The sequence below is a fragment of the Dendropsophus ebraccatus genome, chromosome 14 (genome assembly GCF_027789765.1).
Source record: "Dendropsophus ebraccatus isolate aDenEbr1 chromosome 14, aDenEbr1.pat, whole genome shotgun sequence".
Lineage (NCBI taxonomy): Eukaryota > Metazoa > Chordata > Amphibia > Anura > Hylidae > Dendropsophus > Dendropsophus ebraccatus.
The window spans coordinates 62,575,889-62,594,335 of record NC_091467.1 but is presented as its reverse complement, the minus strand read 5'-3'; the positions used below and the strand labels follow the sequence as shown (position 1 = coordinate 62,594,335).

Genomic DNA, 18,447 nt, shown 5'->3' with positions numbered 1-18,447 from the left:
CTGGTGCCCAGATCCTTGTATATTAGACTGGCGGCCAGATCCTTGTATGTTAGACTGGCGCCCAGATCCTTGTATATTAGACTGGCGGCCAGATCCTTGTATGTTAGACTGGCGCCCAGGTCCTTGTATGTTAGACTGGCGCCCAGGTCCTTGTATGTTAGACTGGCGCCCAGGTCCTTGTATGTTAGACTGGTGCCCAGGTCCTTGTATGTTAGACTGGTCCCCAGATCCTTGTATATTAGACTGGCGCCCAGGTCCTTGTATGTTAGACTGGCGCCCAGGTCCTTGTATGTTAGACTGGCGCCCAGGTCCGTGTATGTTAGACTGGCGCCCAGGTCCTTGTATGTTAGACTGGTCCCCAGATCCTTGTATGTTAGACTGGCGCCCAGGTCCGTGTATATTAGACTGGCGCCCAGGTCCGTGTATGTTAGACTGGCACCCAGGTCCTTGTATGTTAGACTGGTCCCCAGATCCTTGTATGTTAGACTGGCACCCAGGTCCGTGTATGTTAGACTGGTCCCCAGATCCTTGTATGTTAGACTGGCGCCCAGGTCCTTGTATGTTAGACTGGCGCCCAGGTCCGTGTATATTAGACTGGCGCCCAGGTCCTTGTATGTTAGCCTGGTCCCCAGATCTTTGTATGTTAGACTGGCACCCAGGTCCTTGTATGTTAGACTGGTCCCCAGATCCTTGTATGTTAGACTGGCGCCCAGGTCCGTGTATATTAGACTGGCGCCCAGGTCCATGTATGTTAGACTGGCGCCCAGGTCCTTGTATGTTAGACTGGCGCCCAGGTCCTTGTATGTTAGACTGGTGCCCAGGTCCTTGTATGTTAGACTGGTCCCCAGGTCCTTGTATGTTAGACTGGCGCCCAGGTCCTTGTAAGTTAGACTGGCGCCCAGGTCCGTGTATGTTAGACTGGCGCCCAGGTCCTTGTATGTTAGACTGGTCCCCAGATCCTTGTATGTTAGACTGGCGCCCAGGTCCGTGTATATTAGACTGGCGCCCAGGTCCATGTATGTTAGACTGGCGCCCAGGTCCTTGTATGTTAGACTGGCGCCCAGGTCCTTGTATGTTAGACTGGTGCCCAGGTCCTTGTATGTTAGCCTGGTCCCCAGATCCTTGTATGTTAGACTGGTGCCCAGGTCCTTGTATGTTAGACTGGTCCCCAGATCCTTGTATGTTAGACTGGTGCCCAGGTCCTTGTATGTTAGACTGGCGCCCAGGTCCTTGTATGTTAGACTGGCGCCCAGGTCCTTGTATGTTAGACTTGCGCCCAGGTCCGTGTATGTTAGACTGGCGCCCAGGTCCTTGTATGTTAGACTGGTCCCCAGATCCTTGTATGTTAGACTGGCACCCAGGTCCTTGTATGTTAGACTGGTCCCCAGATCCTTGTATGTTAGACTGGCGCCCAGGTCCGTGTATATTAGACTGGCGCCCAGGTCCATGTATGTTAGACTGGCGCCCAGGTCCTTGTATGTTAGACTGGCGCCCAGGTCCGTGTATGTTAGACTGGCGCCCAGGTCCTTGAATGTTAGACTGCTCCCCAGGTCCGTGTATGTTAGACTGGCGTCCAGGTCCTTGTATGTTAGACTGGCGCCCAGGTCCGTGTATGTTAGACTGGCGTCCAGGTCCTTGTATGTTAGACTGGCGCCCAGGTCCTTGTATGTTAGACTGGTGCCCAGGTCCTTGTATGTTAGACTGGTCCCCAGATCCTTGTATATTAGACTGGCGCCCAGGTCCTTGTATGTTAGACTGGCGCCCAGGTCCTTGTATGTTAGACTGGCGCCCAGGTCCGTGTATGTTAGACTGGCGCCCAGGTCCTTGTATGTTAGACTGGTCCCCAGATCCTTGTATGTTAGACTGGCGCCCAGGTCCGTGTATATTAGACTGGCGCCCAGGTCCTTGTATGTTAGACTGGTCCCCAGATCTTTGTATGTTAGACTGGCACCCAGGTCCTTGTATGTTAGACTGGCGCCCAGGTCCGTGTATGTTAGACTGGCGCCCAGGTCCTTGTATGTTAGACTGGTCCCCAGATCCTTGTATGTTAGACTGGCGCCCAGGTCCGTGTATATTAGACTGGCGCCCAGGTCCTTGTATGTTAGACTGGTCCCCAGATCTTTGTATGTTAGACTGGCACCCAGGTCCTTGTATGTTAGACTGGTCCCCAGATCCTTGTATGTTAGACTGGCGCCCAGGTCCGTGTATATTAGACTGGCGCCCAGGTCCGTGTATGTTAGACTGGCGCCCAGGTCCTTGTATGTTAGACTGGCGCCCAGGTCCTTGTATGTTAGACTGGTGCCCAGGTCCTTGTATGTTAGACTGGTCCCCAGGTCCTTGTATGTTAGACTGGCGCCCAGGTCCTTGTAAGTTAGACTGGCGCCCAGGTCCGTGTATGTTAGACTGGCGCCCAGGTCCTTGTATGTTAGACTGGTCCCCAGATCCTTGTATGTTAGACTGGCGCCCAGGTCCGTGTATATTAGACTGGCGCCCAGGTCCGTGTATGTTAGACTGGCGCCCAGGTCCTTGTATGTTAGACTGGCGCCCAGGTCCTTGTATGTTAGACTGGTGCCCAGGTCCTTGTATGTTAGCCTGGTCCCCAGATCCTTGTATGTTAGACTGGTGCCCAGGTCCTTGTATGTTAGACTGGTCCCCAGATCCTTGTATGTTAGACTGGCGCCCAGGTCCTTGTATGTTAGACTGGTGCCCAGGTCCTTGTATGTTAGACTGGCGCCCAGGTCCTTGTATGTTAGACTGGCGCCCAGGTCCGTGTATGTTAGACTGGCGCCCAGGTCCTTGTATGTTAGACTGGTCCCCAGATCCTTGTATGTTAGACTGGCGCCCAGGTCCGTGTATGTTAGACTGGCGCCCAGGTCCATGTATGTTAGACTGGCGCCCAGGTCCTTGTATGTTAGACTGGCGCCCAGGTCCTTGTATGTTAGACTGGCGCCCAGGTTCTTGTATGTTAGACTGGTCCCCAGATCCTTGTATGTTAGACTGGTGCCCAGGTCCTTGTATGTTAGACTGGTCCCCAGATCCTTGTATGTTAGACTGGCGCCCAGGTCCTTGTATGTTAGACTGGCGCCCAGGTCCGTGTATGTTAGACTGGCGCCCAGGTCCTTGAATGTTAGACTGCTCCCCAGGTCCGTGTATGTTAGACTGGCGTCCAGGTCCTTGTATGTTAGACTGGCGCCCAGGTCCGTGTATGTTAGACTGGCGTCCAGGTCCGTGTATGTTAGACTGGCGTCCAGGTCCTTGTAAGTTAGACTGGCGCCCAGGTCCGTGTATGTTAGACTGGCGCCCAGGTCCTTGTATATTAGACTGGCGCCCTTGTTCACAGTTTACACATTCAGCATACTTATATCATATTTTGTATTTTTACCTGTTTTTGACCTGTCTGTGTCTCCTTATGGATCTTCAATAAAGTTTCCTTCTTACATGTACGATGTCAGTCACATTAGTGAGGATGATGGTGGGAGCAGTATCAAGGATGATGGTAGTAACAGTGGTGAGGATGATGGGAGTAGTGGTGAAAGTGATTGTGGTAACAGCAGGATTAGTGGGGATGATGGGGGGAGCAGTATTGAGGCCAATCGGGGGAGCGGTGGGGTGGACAATGAAGAGGGTGCAGTAGGGAGGAGAATTGTGGGAAGCAGTAGGGAGGATAGGGGATCAGTAGGGAGGACGATGGGGGGAGCAGTAGGAAGGACGATGAAGGGAGGGCAGTAGAGAGGGGGATGGGGAGCAGTAAAGATGAAGATGAAGGGGGTACAATAGAGAGGACGATGAAGGGGGTGCAGTAGGGAGGACAATAAGGGGGTGCAGTAGGGAGGACAATGAAGGGGGTGCAGTAGGGAAGACGATAAAGGGGGTGCAGTAGGGAAGATGATGTAGGGGCTGTAGTAGGGAGGAGGAGGGGGGAACAGTAGAAAGGACGATGAAGGGGGTGCAGTAGGGACAATTGGTGGGAGCAGCAGTACGGACGGCGATGGGGAAACTGTATTGAGGACAATGGGGGTTGAGCAGTAGTTACTCGGCACAAATTAATTTTTCTAGAAAACAAAATGTTTTGCTTTTATTTGACAAAAACAAAACCACTTCATATAAACTACAGAAAACCGAAAAGGTAAAAAATGTTAATCATAATAATTGTCATCCACTAAAGAATGAAATGTAAGACGTTCCTACAAAGATGAAGAGAAGGAATTCACTCGACCTACAGCCCAGACCCTACTCTAGAACGCCCCCCTCCCCCAGGACTCCTGCCCCTTACCGCAGGTCACACTCTCTACGTAAGGGGTAATGCTGCACACAACATCCAAAATGGTGACATCTAAACTTCACTGCTCCTGAGCCGCTACATACATTATATTACAGTCACGTCCAGAGCTGAACTCTGTATTCTGCTGTAACCAGAGATTACTGGAGGAAGCACTGCAGCAGAACGTACACTAAGCCAGCAGGCGGTGGCTATTGACAGCCTGCCTGGTTTTATCAGATTAACCAAGCGCTGACAGTGATTTTAGTGTTGTAGCTGGTGCACAGTTATATGTACGTGATCTCAGGGGGCGGGACCAGAGAGGAGGTGTTTGCCAGCAGTACACACACAGATTCTTTCTCTCCATTACTTCTTTGACCACTAACAAAAAACAGCATGGACTCCCGTAGGACAAGTGCACTGGACTAAACAGGCCACACTTCTATAGCTGTCACATGGAAGGGAGAAAGAGAACAGAGTGCAAGGTGCTATGTGACAGCTTCACAGCAACTATGAACAAAGATGACAGAGGGGGCAGCCTCTTGTGTAAGACGTTTCCCGTCCTTCTCAACCAGTAGGCAGCCCAGTCTGTTGTTAGGGTCTTTAGTACCGCTAAATCAGGACAGATTACAGGAAGTGGGGGCAAGGCTTGGGCATGTGCAGGAAAGAGAGGGAGCCTGGGCTGTGTAGCTGAGACAGTCTGCCTGCTCCAGATGATCCATACTGTTCCTCAGAGGTAAAATCAAGGCTTCTTTTTCATCTAGGATCACACATAAAGCTTTGGACAGCTGCTTCCCGCGTATAAACCAGTGAACCTACCTATATCCACAGTGCTGCAGGATAGTCCTGCCTCTAGCTTCTTAGCAGACACATTAGCTGTACAGGGCTTAGTGTAACTTTTCTTTTATGCTGTGCTCATGCTTTTTCTTTTTGCTTACATAACCCTGGAGCATCAGTAACCCCTTCTCCCTCCATATACCATCTGTAGTATTGTACTGTGTATATCATCAGCTCAGTTCAGCCTGTCCAGTCTCCAGCAGAAAGTCATGCCATAGCAGTGTGGAGTATGTGCTTTGTTTGGTCAAGAGGAAAGAAATGCATATGTATTGCTGGCACAAAGCCCGGCTCTGGTCCTGCCCTCTGACATGGCGGAAACTCTCTAGGGCTCAATACCAGCAGTGTTATCACCTTGAGGGTTTAATGTGACAAGCCAGGCAGGTTTAAAGATGTTAAGAGAAACACTTTAAGCTATAGAAAGCTCTGGAGAGTGATGGATCTGGGACTCTAAAATAAAGAAAACACTGTGTGGCTGCTCTACCTTTAAGTAATGGCAGTCACTGACGCCTAGTTCTGGTCATATGACTTGGTGGCTGCTGCATCTGTTCATCATCACTGATGAGAATGCTCTGGTTTCTCTTCAGATCGCATAAATCTTTCGCCTATCATCACTGATGAGGATGCATTAGGTAGGGATAAGCAGCCGGCACACAATGTTCTCGGAGGAGTCCTGGCTCACTGGTGTCTACGCTTTGACGCAATTCTTTATGAGGTGCTTGCTGAAGCTCCTGTGTGTGTAGCATTTCTGGCAGTCATGACAGTATCGCATCTTCTCATGTTTGGCTAAGGCCACGCGGGTGTCTAGCATCTTCTTGCATTTCTTGCACTGGTGTGGGGTGACGCCCGTGTGCTTCCTCTGGTGAATCACTAGGCTGCACTTGTGACCAAATTCCTGGCCACAATCAATGCAGGTGAAGGGTCGCTCCCCAGAGTGCGCCCTCATGTGGATGACAAACTGGGACTTGTAGTTGTACTGAATGCCGCAGATGTCGCAGCAGAAGCGCAGCTTGCCGTGTTTCTTTGACCGATGCTGCTCAAGCTCAGATGTGGATTCAAAGACCCGGCCACAATCCTCACACTCGTAATCCTCCTGGGACTGATCCAGATGTGTCTTCAGGTGCTCCTCCAGATCGTCCTCTGTACAGAAGCACTCATCGCAGATTTCGCACCATTGCACCTCCTCATACACCTCCTCCTTGCGCTTCCGTTTCTTCTTGGTGTCCACCACAGACTCCATTTCTTCATTGGGGATGACAAACATCAGGCTGGCCGTTTCAGACGAGCCCTTTATGAGCAAAGGCTTCTGGAAGGCTGGGCTGCGCTTTTTTCTCCGACCTTTGCGCTTTTTTTGTGAGGCCCATTGGGACGAATCAATGCCGTTCTGTGCGACTAAAATGCTGGAACTAAGAGACCCATCAGCGCCTGGAAAAAAAACACACCAAAGAAACAATAAATGCTTTTGGTATATACCACAAGGAGGAGACACTGAGCATTAAGCAACGTTCACATCTAAAAACCTAGACTTCTGGTACACTACAGAAAACTGGCTGAACAGTATGGTGATGTATAAACCTGAGCTGGGTCCATAGGCATCAATTGACTGAACGCAGTCTAATAGCGAGTAAGCTGGGGATATCTGCAAATGTAACTTGGCCAAATCATTACCAGCCATCATAAAAAAAAATTCCAGAAACTAGACGACCTCTAGTTGTCACAATGCAGGGGTGCCGATCAGTCAATGACAGGCGCACCTCCTCTTACGGATACACTTATATGCTGTGATTTCTATAAATTACAGAATTTACAGCATATTCCTTTATTGCAGAAGGGTTAACGTGAAGGGGTGTGGCTTATGACATTCTTAGGTATTTCAGGATCTTAGTATCTTGATTAAAGGACTATAAGGAAGAGCTCAGTATTCCTCCAATGTTTTTATGTTGGTTTTTTTTGTACTTTTTGTGTAGAGTTGGACTGGCTCCAGAGTTCAATAGGGGTTAGCAAGGATTGAAAAGAATACAGCGCCACCTTTGATCTCAGGTTGTGTGTGGTATTAAAACTAAGCTCCGTTCACTCCAATGCCACTGAGCTGCAATCCCTGCACCCAGAGTGAGGACATGAGTGGTGCTGTGTCTGGAAGAAAGAGACTCAGTGACACAAAAGAGAAGAAGATCTGTGTCATTATTACATCCAACATCGGATCACAAGGAAGAAAAATCCCCAATCTCCATTGATTATCAGGACGCAAGCACAGCCTCAAGGGGGGCACCCCCGCACCTGACAACAATGCTTCTCCCTGAATGATGCCTGATGAAGTGTCCGTGCTGATGGCCGCTTTGTACTCATCGTCGCTGCTCTCTTCCTTCATTATAACTGTAAGAAGGAAAGATGAGGATGATGAGTCAGCCCAACACTACTACCCTCATCATACAGAACTACTCACTACTCACCGTCCATGGGGAACATGAGATCATCCGGCATTTCTGGAAAAGAAAAACAAGGTAATGTCATAATTGTGGCGGTGTCTCTCCATTGGTGACAGTGCTGTGGTCGGCCGCTGTCAGTTCATCAGACCGGGGCACCCTTCCCCCACTCCCCCGGGATCACTGCATCACCCACCTCTTTTCTTAGGACTGCTCTTCCTGCGCCGGACTCTGCCGGATGACACGGCTGTTCCTGCTACAGAGTCTGAGGTATTAATGGTTCCGTCAGCTACTGGAAGATAAAACACAGTGACGCTGCAGATCCAGTCTGTGTGCAGAGAGAAAGGTGACACCCCTCACCTGTGACCTTAGCCCCTCCACCATGTCCGCTAACCGTGCTGTCCTCCATCACTGCAGGGGGCGATGTCTCTGACTGCGTAGCTGATGCCGTCCCATCTACTTCTATGGGAAGATAAGACCTTGAATGTCACACAGAGCAGGATCCGGATAATCATACAACAGCCGCATTATGAGATTGTAGATTGTCAGGAAAGCCTCTCCTACCTGACTCCTCAGATGAGGTGTCTGGTGTCAGGCTGCTGGGCGGTGGTGGCAGCGGTGGGCAGGCCTGGGGTGATAGTCTGCCTGTCTCCTCACCAATCACAGCTGAACAGTAACCACAGAGAGAGTAGTAAGGTCAGGCACCGAGCGCCAGGACAGAGGAGTAGACCCACACCTGTAAATCACTGACCTAAACCTGGAGAGCTACAATCCTCCAGCCGGGCCGGGAGAACAGTGTCATCAGCTAACCGGTCATCCGTCACCACCGGATCCGTGATGGTGGCTGAAATACAGACAATGATACAGACCACAGGACGTCCAGCAGATGGAGACAGTTATAAACCCACCAGGGTGAAGATTGTGCGGCCCAATGAGCGCTGTACACACCTATATACAGTGAGCTCCCTCTAGTGGTGACTGCAGAAACACCTCTTTTATGTAATACTCTCAGCCCTCTAGGACTGGGTTCACACGGTGATAGTGGCATACTCTACAGTAACAGTAAAGCACAATCCCTGTAACACAGCCCCAGGTAACTCACCAGACTTCTCAGTGGAGGACTTGGAGACGTCACATGTCACAGTCTGAGAGAGATCCTGATCCACTGACGCCATACTGCAAGAAATCACAGGATCAGTAATGTACACAGTGACCCCACCAGCAGAATAGTGAGTGCAGCTCTGGAGTATAATACAGGATGTAACTCAGGATCAGTACAGGATAAGTAATGTATGTGCACAGTGACCCCACCAGCAGAATAGTGAGTGCAGCTCTGGAGTATAGCACAAGATGTAACTCAAGATCAGCAATGTAATGTAATGTATGTACACAGTGACCCCACCAGCAGAATAGTGAGTGCAGCTCTGGAGTATAATACAGGATCAGTCACTGGAAGGGGTACTTGCTGTCCTTGTATCAGGCAAAAGCGTTTGATCGGGTTAACCACGAGTACCTCTGGTCTGTTCTTCTGAGATATGGCCTGCCGGGGGGTTTTGTTGATTGGCTTAAGGTCTGGTGTCCGTCAGGGTTGCCCTTTGAGCCCACTGTTGTACGTGTTTGCAGTTGATCCTTTCCTTAGGAGGATTGATTGTGGACCGTTGACGGGGGTGAGAATGGACCCTGCGGTGCCGGATTCCACTCTGAGGGTGGTAGCGTACGCCGATGATGTCACCATATTCGTCTCCTCGCAAGAGGAGGTGCAGTGTGTGATGTCAGAGGTGAAGCGCTACTCAGAGGCATCTGGGTCCAAGATCAACCAGGATAAGTGTGAGAGTCTCTGGCTGGGAGGTGGAGATCCTGGATTTGATCTCCCGGACACCCTTCCAGAGCCCCAGGAGTTTGCAAAAGTTCTCGGCATCGAATTCGGCCAAGGGGATTACCCGAAACAAAACTGGGACAGCAGGCTTCAGATCGCCGCTCAGAAGGTGGATCAGTGGAAGGGTTGGTCTTTGACCCTCAGGGAAAGGGTTAACCTGATCAAAACTTTCCTGCTCCCTTTGTTGATATATCTGGGCAGTGTTTGCATTTTGCCAGAGCCTCTCTGGACTCGGGTCTACAGTGTGTTCTTCCAACTGTTATGGGGGAATAGACTGAACCTAGTCAAGAGGGAGGTTACTTACCGTACGAGGAGACAAGGGGGGTTGTGTATGGTCAACCCCGTGGTGTTCCTGGTGAATACCTTTCTTAAGACCAACATTGCAAACCTCTGGAAAGAGAGGGCTCCTCCGTGGGTATTCTCCTGTAGGGGATGGTTTCAGCCTTTCTTCCAGGAATGGGAGACAGGAGGGCAAGTGAAGGATCTCCGCACACCACACGGGCATCTTCCGGCTTATGCTACCCTGGTTCTGAAGGTCATTCGTCGGTGGGGTTTGGGGATGTGGGAGATTAGGACTCTGTCGAGGAAATTCCTTGACAATAGGGTCCTGTCGTCCCATTTCCAAAAACCGCTGGCGCTCAAGGATTGCCCAAGTCGGGATCTGGAGGTTGGGTTGGGCCTATTGAATTCCATCAGGATCCCCTTGAAGTTTTGGGACTTGGCTTGGCGCTGCTTCCATGGGAAACTGTATGTGAGGGACAATCTGAAGTGCAGGAGCTCTGAGGATCGGGGATGTCCCCGGGAGGAGTGTGGAGGCATGCTGGAAAGCATGGAGCATTTTCTGCTTCATTGTCCCTTTAATACAGAGGTTTACAACAGGGTGGGCGCTTCCATCGGGTGGCCCAGGTTGGTCCGCCTCTCCTATGCGGAATGGGCCTATGGAGCATTCAGAAACCTTGGTGGCTGGGACCGGAGCACTTTATTCCTAGTCAGCATAGTGGTCAGGTACCACACGTGGAGTGCACGGTGTTTAGTGTCGACGCAGCGTAAAATCCTCCCTGTGGATGAGGTGGTTAGGGGCACACTCGGTGACCTGGTGAAGGTGCGCTCTCTGGAGTACGAGAGGCTGGGGGCTGGTAGGGCCTCTTGTCTTTGGAGGGGCTTTGCCTATAAGGTTCCTTAGCCTGCGTCTCCTCTCCTGGTGGTGGGCTGATGCTGGCACATTAGTCTTTTGTTTTGTGCTGTAGAGATACTGGAGTATAGGGCTTGCAGGCGCTGAACTTGGGCTTTCGGGCTGTGTGTGGGGCTGAGAAGTCTCATTATTGTTGGGTTTAGTATGTTATATATTTTTTTCAAAAGTTTGTGTATTGTGATTGTCTTTGTGATTATCTTTGTATGTTTGTATAAATTGTATATACTGTATATATTATATATGTTTTGTTTGCACCTGGGGTTCGGGTTTAGTGATAGGTTGGGTGGTGGGTAAAAGGGGGGAGGGGGCTTCTGTGGGACTTTGTTGGGACTTTTACATATATATAAAATCCTGGGCTGGTTCATGGACGTCCGTGATCATGTACTGGGGGCATGGGATGCGGGACCAGTTCAGGGCCAAAAAAAAAAAAAAAAAAAAAAAAAAAAAATTTAAAAATATCATATGTATTGTTTAGTTGTAGGTTATTATTTTGCATTGTGTCTTGTTTAGTTTTAGTTTATTTGTGTAGTGATGACTTGTTTAGTTGGTGTTGGGTTGAGTAGAGTTATGTCGGTGGTATATTAGGTTGTGCACAATGCAACTGGGCCAGGGGGTTCACAATTAGTTAGTTTATAGGTGTATATATAGTGGTGTATATAGGTGTGTTTATAGGTGTATAGTATATAGTAGTGTATATATAGGTTTGTATATAGTAGTGTATATAGTTTATTAATATGTTTAGCTAAATAGTTTATATTGTGTATATATTGTATATAGGTATATGGGTGTATATATTGTATATGGGTATATGGGTGTATATATTGTATATGGGTGTATATATTGTATATAGGTATATGGGTTGTATGTGTGGAAGAATGAGTGCGGGGATGGACCGGTGCTTTATGTTATGGTTTCATTTTTCTATTTTATTGTCTTGTTCTGGTCAGATATGGTATATGGTGTGTTATTTCTGTATTTATTTATTGTTATGTTTAAAATTTTAATAAAAGAAATACAGGATGTAACTCAGGATCACTACAGGATAGATAATGTAATGTATGTACACAGTGACTCCACCAGCAGAATAGTGAGTGCAGCTCTGGAGTATAATACAGGATGTAACTCAGGATCAGTACAGGATAGGTAATGTAATGTATGTACACAGTGACCCCACCAGCAGAATAGGGAGTGCAGCTCTGGGGAATAATACAGCATGTAACTCAGGATCACTACAGGATCAGTAATGTAATGTATGTACACAGTGACCCCACCAGCAGAATAGGGAGTGCAGCTCTGGGGAATAATACAGCATGTAACTCAGGATCACTACAGGATCAGTAATGTAATGTAATGTACGTACAGTGACCCCACCAGCAGAATAGTGAGTGCAGCTCTGGAGTATAATACAGGATGAGTAATGTAATGCATGTACACAGTGACCCCACCAGCAGAATAGTGAGTGCAGCTCTGGAGTATAATACAGGATGAGTAATATTATGTATGTACACAGTGACCCCACCAGCAGAATAGTGAGTGCAGCTCTGGAGTATAATACAGGATGAGTAATGTAATAATGTAATGTATGTACACAGTGACCCCACCGGCAGAATAGTGAGCGCAGCTCTGGAGTATAATACAGGATGAGTAATGTAATGTATGTACACAGTGACCCCACCAGCAGAATAGTGAGTGCAGCTCTGGAGTATAATACAGGATGAGTAATGTAATGTATGTACACAGTGACCCCACCAGCAGAATAGTGAGTGCAGCTCTGGAGTATAATACAGGCTCAGTAATGTTTGTATAGTATTACTATGAGGCTGGATATAGGATGCGTACACTTTGCACTGTGTTGCGCTGTACAGCATCTGCTTATAACGAGTTACTTGTCCTCCTAACAGTGAGAGAGGCATAAGCTCCAGCATCAGGCAGCGGTCACACACAGCAGCCCATTATACGGCTGTTTGCAGTCAGTGACAGGCTGAAACCGCAAGAGCCGCTATGTGTGGGCGAGTCACTACGACAATGACGCGTGAAACATAAATACAAGCACACACCTGGCCGCAGGACACACCACCGGATGTGACGCTTTACTGAACAACCCGCGCTCTGATTAGCTACGGACGAAAGCTGCACAATGCCGCATAGCCCGCTGGGACTTGTAGTGTTTACCTCCTGGTATAACACGTGTGTAGACCACACCCTGAACTACAATAACCAGCCTATCAGCTGTGATCGACGTCACCCTGCGAAGTAGCCAATCAGCAGCGGATTAGGGTTATTGACACGCAAGGGTGATTCCCGCCACTAGTTTGGCTGCTAGAGGTAGAAGTAGCTTGATGCGGCCGCCATTGTGTTGTAGACCGGCGGGCGGCTTCAGTCCTGCTGCTTCTCTGAGATTCGAACAGATGTAGCACATTCGTGTAGAAGTGATGTAAATAGCGCTATTACAACCCGCAGATAAACAGCACCACCTGTCTCCAGCAGCATTAGTAATAGGTTTTTTTTATTTTATTTATATATAAACGTTGTTTCCCATAGCAACCAATCACAGAAGCTGAAAGCTGCAGTATGGCTGGTTGCTATGGGCAATAAACAGTTTCATTATTTTGCCTCTGGTTGCTATGGCTAAGAAAGACATTCAAAGAGGCAAAATAATGAATTGCCCATAGCAACCACAGTGCAGCTTTCAGCTATTGGTGGTGATTGGTCCCTTTTACACAGTTTGCAGCATTGCCCCCTGCAGTCATCCTTGTCCCCAACTTGCGGCTCTCCAGTTGGGCAATACGGACAAAAAATTAACAGAACGTTTTAGTAGTTGCAGAAACCTCAGACACTAGAGGGAAAATCAGAAGCAACATGAGAAAATATTACTATACTGAAAGAGTAGTAGATGCTTGGAACAAACTTTCCAGAAGGGAAATACTAAAAGGGCAGAGACTAGATGGCCCAGGAGAGCTTTTTCTGCTGACAATCCTCTATGTTTATTGGTGTTTGAGGTGCTTCACACTGTACAGGCCCTTGCACACTATGGAAATTGTGCAGATAAGCTCCGCTTGCCCCCCCGAAGCTTATCAGTGTGGATTCCGTAGTGTGCAAGGGCCCTACCAGTGCCCCCTCTGTGCCCACATATAAGCAGTTATGCCGACTCAGTATCTCCATGTAAATATGAGGGTGTCTCTGTGCATCCATGTAGGTAGCCGCCCACAGTAAATTTTATTCCCCCCATGTAGGAAATCCCCCTGTAGTAAGACCCCCTCTATGTTATGTGAATGGGGGCACTATAGCTGGCACTGTTATAGTCTAGCACAGTGCACTTTGCACTCCATGTATAAATTCATCTTGATTTAAAGGGGTTATCCAGCACTACAAAAACATGGCCACTTTTCCCCCTCTCTTGTCTACAGTTCAGATGTTGTGTGCAATTAGGCTCCATTTACTTCAATGGGATTGACTTTGAAACCCCACCCAATCTGGAGACAAGAGAGGGGGAAAAGTGGCCATGTTTTTGTAGAACTGGATAACCCCTTTAATAGCATACGTAACAGTCTATGCACCCCCAACCCCTTCACTACAAGTCCCAGCATGCTCTGTTCTCAAGCTCCAATTTTATAACAATTACAGGCATGCCAAGCCACAGGCCCCTCTATAACCCCTCCTCTATATATAATACTGTATACACAACGAATGCAGGTTACCTCACTGTGCTCAGCACCCAGCGGCCGAGTGCCCCGGCACCTAGATTTGATTAATTGCCCAGCTGCTAGCCTTAGCCTCCGAACTGCTGATACAGGGAAACAATACAGAGGAACATGGACCCCGGCCACACCAGATCACTAGGGGACAGACATGACACCAGTGGGGATGGGGTGGGGGTGCTCATCACATGTAATCTCCTTACTAGATTCTCATGATCTCCACCAACACAAGCCATTGACTGCAAGTCACGTTTATTAAAAAACAAGACCAGTCTGCGAACCGTCCAATCGGACTGTACAAAGAACACTGCAAAACACAAAACTGTACGAGATGAGAGGCGGTCACATGACCCCTGAGATTAGGTGATCCCCAAAATCTGGTCACATGACTCTCAAGGTGGCATTCTCAGCCCAAATGTTGATCATCCTATAAGTCCATAGCCAGGCTCGCTGCTGCCCCCACAGATGCTGCAGTATTATTTATATGTTACGTTATATATTTTACGCAGTTATTTTTATGATTACAAAGTCTCTATACAGATCATAAATACAGAATTGTGCCTATAAACACAGCTGGCACTTACAATGTAACCACTTGAGAATATGGGCAGTGTCCCTCCCTGGACTCTTGATAACTGGGAGCACTAGCCTGCCTTCAGCTCTCAGCTGGATAGGCGGTAAAGCTCAGGGTTAGTGTCCCTTTAAGACACTGATGCGGGATGATGCACCAGCTCCGCCCACTACTAATGGTGACAGATTTGTGGGAGGGGTCTGCATTCCTCACGTCTGACATATCTTCCAACACAGTTGGGGTCTCTTGGCCTGGTCTCTATTCTCCACCGCTCAGCAGCCATGTTTCCGTCTCTTGTGTGTTTTGAGGCCGGCTGCTGACTGGAAGGTTTTCCCGCACTCCTTGCACTCATGCAGCATCTTGTCCAGGTGCTGAGCCTGGTGACTCTCTAGATCAGGTTCTGTAGGGAAGCAGGCGCCGCAGATCTCACAGCACAGGATCATCTCCTGGTGATGCTCTGCGGGGCCCGGATTGCACTTACGCACTGGCTCGGAGTCCTTAGTCCTTACTTTATGCCCTCCTGTTCTTCGCGGCATTGCCCTGGTTACTGCTGGACCATTGTGTGGCGTTGGTCTTGTGGAGTGCAGGACATCATCTTTCACATTGGAGCGTTCTGAACTTGTGTCCGCACCTGGCAAAAGTAATGACAGCGAGGTCACCACAATGTGTAATACCGAGAGGGGAATCAGGGGGAGTACAGGGGGTCATGGACTGCCATACTGACGGCTGATCCTTGTGACAGGCCATCATTACCTGATCAGTGCAGTCCGGCTCCCCGCACCCGTCTACTAGCTGAGTTGCAGTAAGGAGATCAGCGCTCAGTTGCAGAGCCCTTACAAGGCTGAATTCATCGTTCCGCGATTGATTGTGCAGCCTATTAACTTCATGACAGTCGGCCATATGCAGTAATACGGTATTCGAAGGAAATTTACCAGGAAGTAACGTTTGGAATTCGAACTTTGCTCGGTATCCGAACGTCTTTGCGCCTTTGATCATTGGTTGTACCTGGTGAGTTTAGCACCGGTGAGGCTTCACATACAGTACAGTATTGTAGAAGACTGCTGGAGTGCTGGACAGTACTACAGTAGTAGTACAGTCAGTGCATCGCCATCTCCCATCCTTTACAGTACTGAGGGGTGTGCGGGGGGGCACTATACAGTAAAGGAGGAGTGAGGAGTTGGTTACCACTGTACTATAATTGCTGGTTTTGTTGAATGTTTCTTGTGTATAATGTACTGTATAGTATAGTAGTGTTATGTACTGCAGGGATTATACTATACTAGTGATACTATAGTTAAAGTAGTGTGTGGAGAAATATCACCGGCACTACTCCTAGCATGTGATCGAGTTATGTGACTGGACGTGTAATGGACTAATGTTGATTAGTGGCGGGGGTGCTCCTTTAGAATGCACTACACACCGTGATACAATTCCATATGGAGAAGAAAAGCCAAGGGCACTCACCCGTCTGTTGTGAAGATTCTTTATTTCATAGTGCAATAAAATCACCAAATTGCACACTGATCGGAGCAGACGCCATCCTATATTATAGCGTGGTCATTTCTCTGCTTATTTCTCAAACTCTCCCCCTGAACCAACTAAGTTTGAGAATAGAGGTACCACTGCATTCCTGTTTACAGGGGAAGATGTGCGGGTGATTCCAGTGTCTGACTGGCCCACCATAGGACAGGAGGATCCTGCGGTGGGCCCCCAGCTTTAGAACCTGCACAACACTGACTGACATGTTGTTTCTCACTGGTTCTTCAATGGTGGGCCCCCAGGATCCTTTCCTCTGGTGGGCCCTAGATACCTCAGTCAGACACTGGGTGATGGTAATGCCACACTAAAATATGATCAGCTGACAAGGGATTTCTCTGGCATCAGATGATCTCATTTGAAGAATTAGCAGTGCGGGTCCCTGTCTGCCAGGAATCAGATCTTTACTCAGTACTGATGTCTTCTGACATATAAACAGTTTAGATCAGACCCTGTGTCAGTCCTGAGAGTCACTGCCATAGTGAGATAGAATCATCGTAGTCTGATGAGCCAGTAATCCCCCCGGGTCAGAGGCCTCCCCCTCTAAGAGATATAAGGGTCTATACAATGACTGGTACCTGAGATCTGCACAGTCTCCTCCTCCTCCTCCTCCGAGCTCCTATCTTCTGTTTCACTGTCACTGTCTGAAAAAACAGGCACAATGGGGCAGATTCATCAAAGTATAAAGTATAAAGACATGTGGATACAGCTCTGGAGGTGACTGGGGTATAAGCTGTATGGATGCAGCTCTGGAGGTGACTAGAGTATAAGCTGTATGGATGCAGCTCTGGAGGTGACTAGAGTATAAGCTGTATGGATGCAGCTCTGGAGGTGACTAGAGTATAAGCTGTATGGATGCAGCTCTGGAGGTGACGTGAGTATAAGACGTGTGGATGCAGCTCTGAAGATGACTGGAGTATATGATGTGTGGATGCAGCTCTGGAGGTGACTGGAGTATATGATGTGTGGATGCAGCTCTGGAGGTGACTGGATTATACAGGATAGTCCTGTGTCTGGTACCTGAGATGTGCTCGCTCTCCTCCTCCTTCGCTCGCTCTTTCTCATCCTCCCTTGTGACTTTCCCATTCTGATCACCTGGGGATACAAGAGATGTGAGGGGTCAGGGCGGCCATGACAGTGAGATGTGCGGGGTCAGGGCGGCCATGACAGTGAGATGTGCAGGGTCTGGGCGGCCATGACAGTGAGATGTGTGGGGTCAGGGCGGCCATGACAGTGAGATGTGTGGGGTCAGGGCGGCCATGACAGTGAGATGTGTGGGGTCAGGGCGTCCATGACAGTGAGATGTGTGGAGTCAGGGCGGCCATGACAGTGAGATGTGCGGGGTCTGGGCGGCCATGACAGTGAGATGTGTGGGGTCAGGGCGGCCATGACAGTGAGATGTGTGGAGTCAGGGCGGCCATGACAGTAAGATGTGCGTGGTCTGGGCGGCCATGACAGTGAGATGTGGGGGGGAGGGGGTTGGGTCAGGGCGTCCATGACAGTGAGATGTGTGTGTGGGGGGGGTCAGGGCGTCCATGACAGTAAGATGTGTGTGTGTGTCGGGGGTGGCCATGACAGTGAGAGGTGTGTGTGGGAGGGGGGGTCTGGGCGGCCATGACAGTGAGATGTGAAGGGTCAGGGCGGCCATGCCAGTGAGATGTGTGGGGTCAGGGCGGCCATGACAGTGAGATGGGGGGGGGGGGGTCAGGGCGGCCATGACAGTGAGATGTGTGGGGTCAGGGCGGCCATGATAGTGAGATGTGTGGGGTCAGGGCGGCCATGATAGTGAGATGTGTGTGTGGGGGGGGGGGGGGTCAGGGCGGCCATGACAGTGAGATGTGTGTGTGTGTGTGTGTGGGTCAGGGCGGCCATGACAGTGAGGTGTGTGTGTGTGTGTGGGGTGGAGCGGGGGGGGTCAGGGCGGCCATGACAGTGAGATGTGTGTGTGTGTGTTGGGGGGGTCTGGGTGGCCATGACAGTGGCTCCTCAGTATTGTCCTGTAGCAGGGGTGCAGGGGGCGACCAGTTACCTGGGCCGCTCTTCCTGACCTGGCGGAGAA

At 49.3% G+C, this 18,447-nt stretch overlaps 1 protein-coding gene across 1 annotated transcript; it reads right to left on the bottom strand.

Moving 5' to 3' along the window:
- Window positions 1-4,043: 4,043 nt before the first annotated feature.
- LOC138772111 (uncharacterized) lies at window positions 4,044-12,692 on the bottom strand. The gene is made up of 9 exons (XM_069952254.1): window positions 12,641-12,692; window positions 8,618-8,691; window positions 8,267-8,359; window positions 8,080-8,181; window positions 7,876-7,977; window positions 7,712-7,807; window positions 7,543-7,575; window positions 7,370-7,465; window positions 4,044-6,517 (listed from the first exon to the last, which is right to left on the bottom strand). Exons 2-9 carry the CDS (start codon window positions 8,688-8,690, stop codon window positions 5,781-5,783), a joined length of 1,332 nt encoding a protein of 443 aa, XP_069808355.1. The 5' UTR covers window position 8,691; window positions 12,641-12,692; the 3' UTR covers window positions 4,044-5,780.
- Between the last annotated feature and the right edge of the window lie 5,755 nt (window positions 12,693-18,447).

Excerpts from the sequence above, each read along its gene's own strand:
- LOC138772111 (XM_069952254.1), bottom strand. The coding sequence starts at position 8,690 with ATGGCGTCAGTGGATCAGGATCTCTCTCAGACTGTGACATGTGACGTC. Across the intron at positions 7,978-8,079 it reads CACCTCATCTGAGGAGTCAG|AAGTAGATGGGACGGCATCA; the intron begins GTAGGAGAGGCT and ends ATCTTCCCATAG. Across the intron at positions 7,576-7,711 it reads GAGCAGTCCTAAGAAAAGAG|AAATGCCGGATGATCTCATG; the intron begins GTGGGTGATGCA and ends TTTCTTTTCCAG.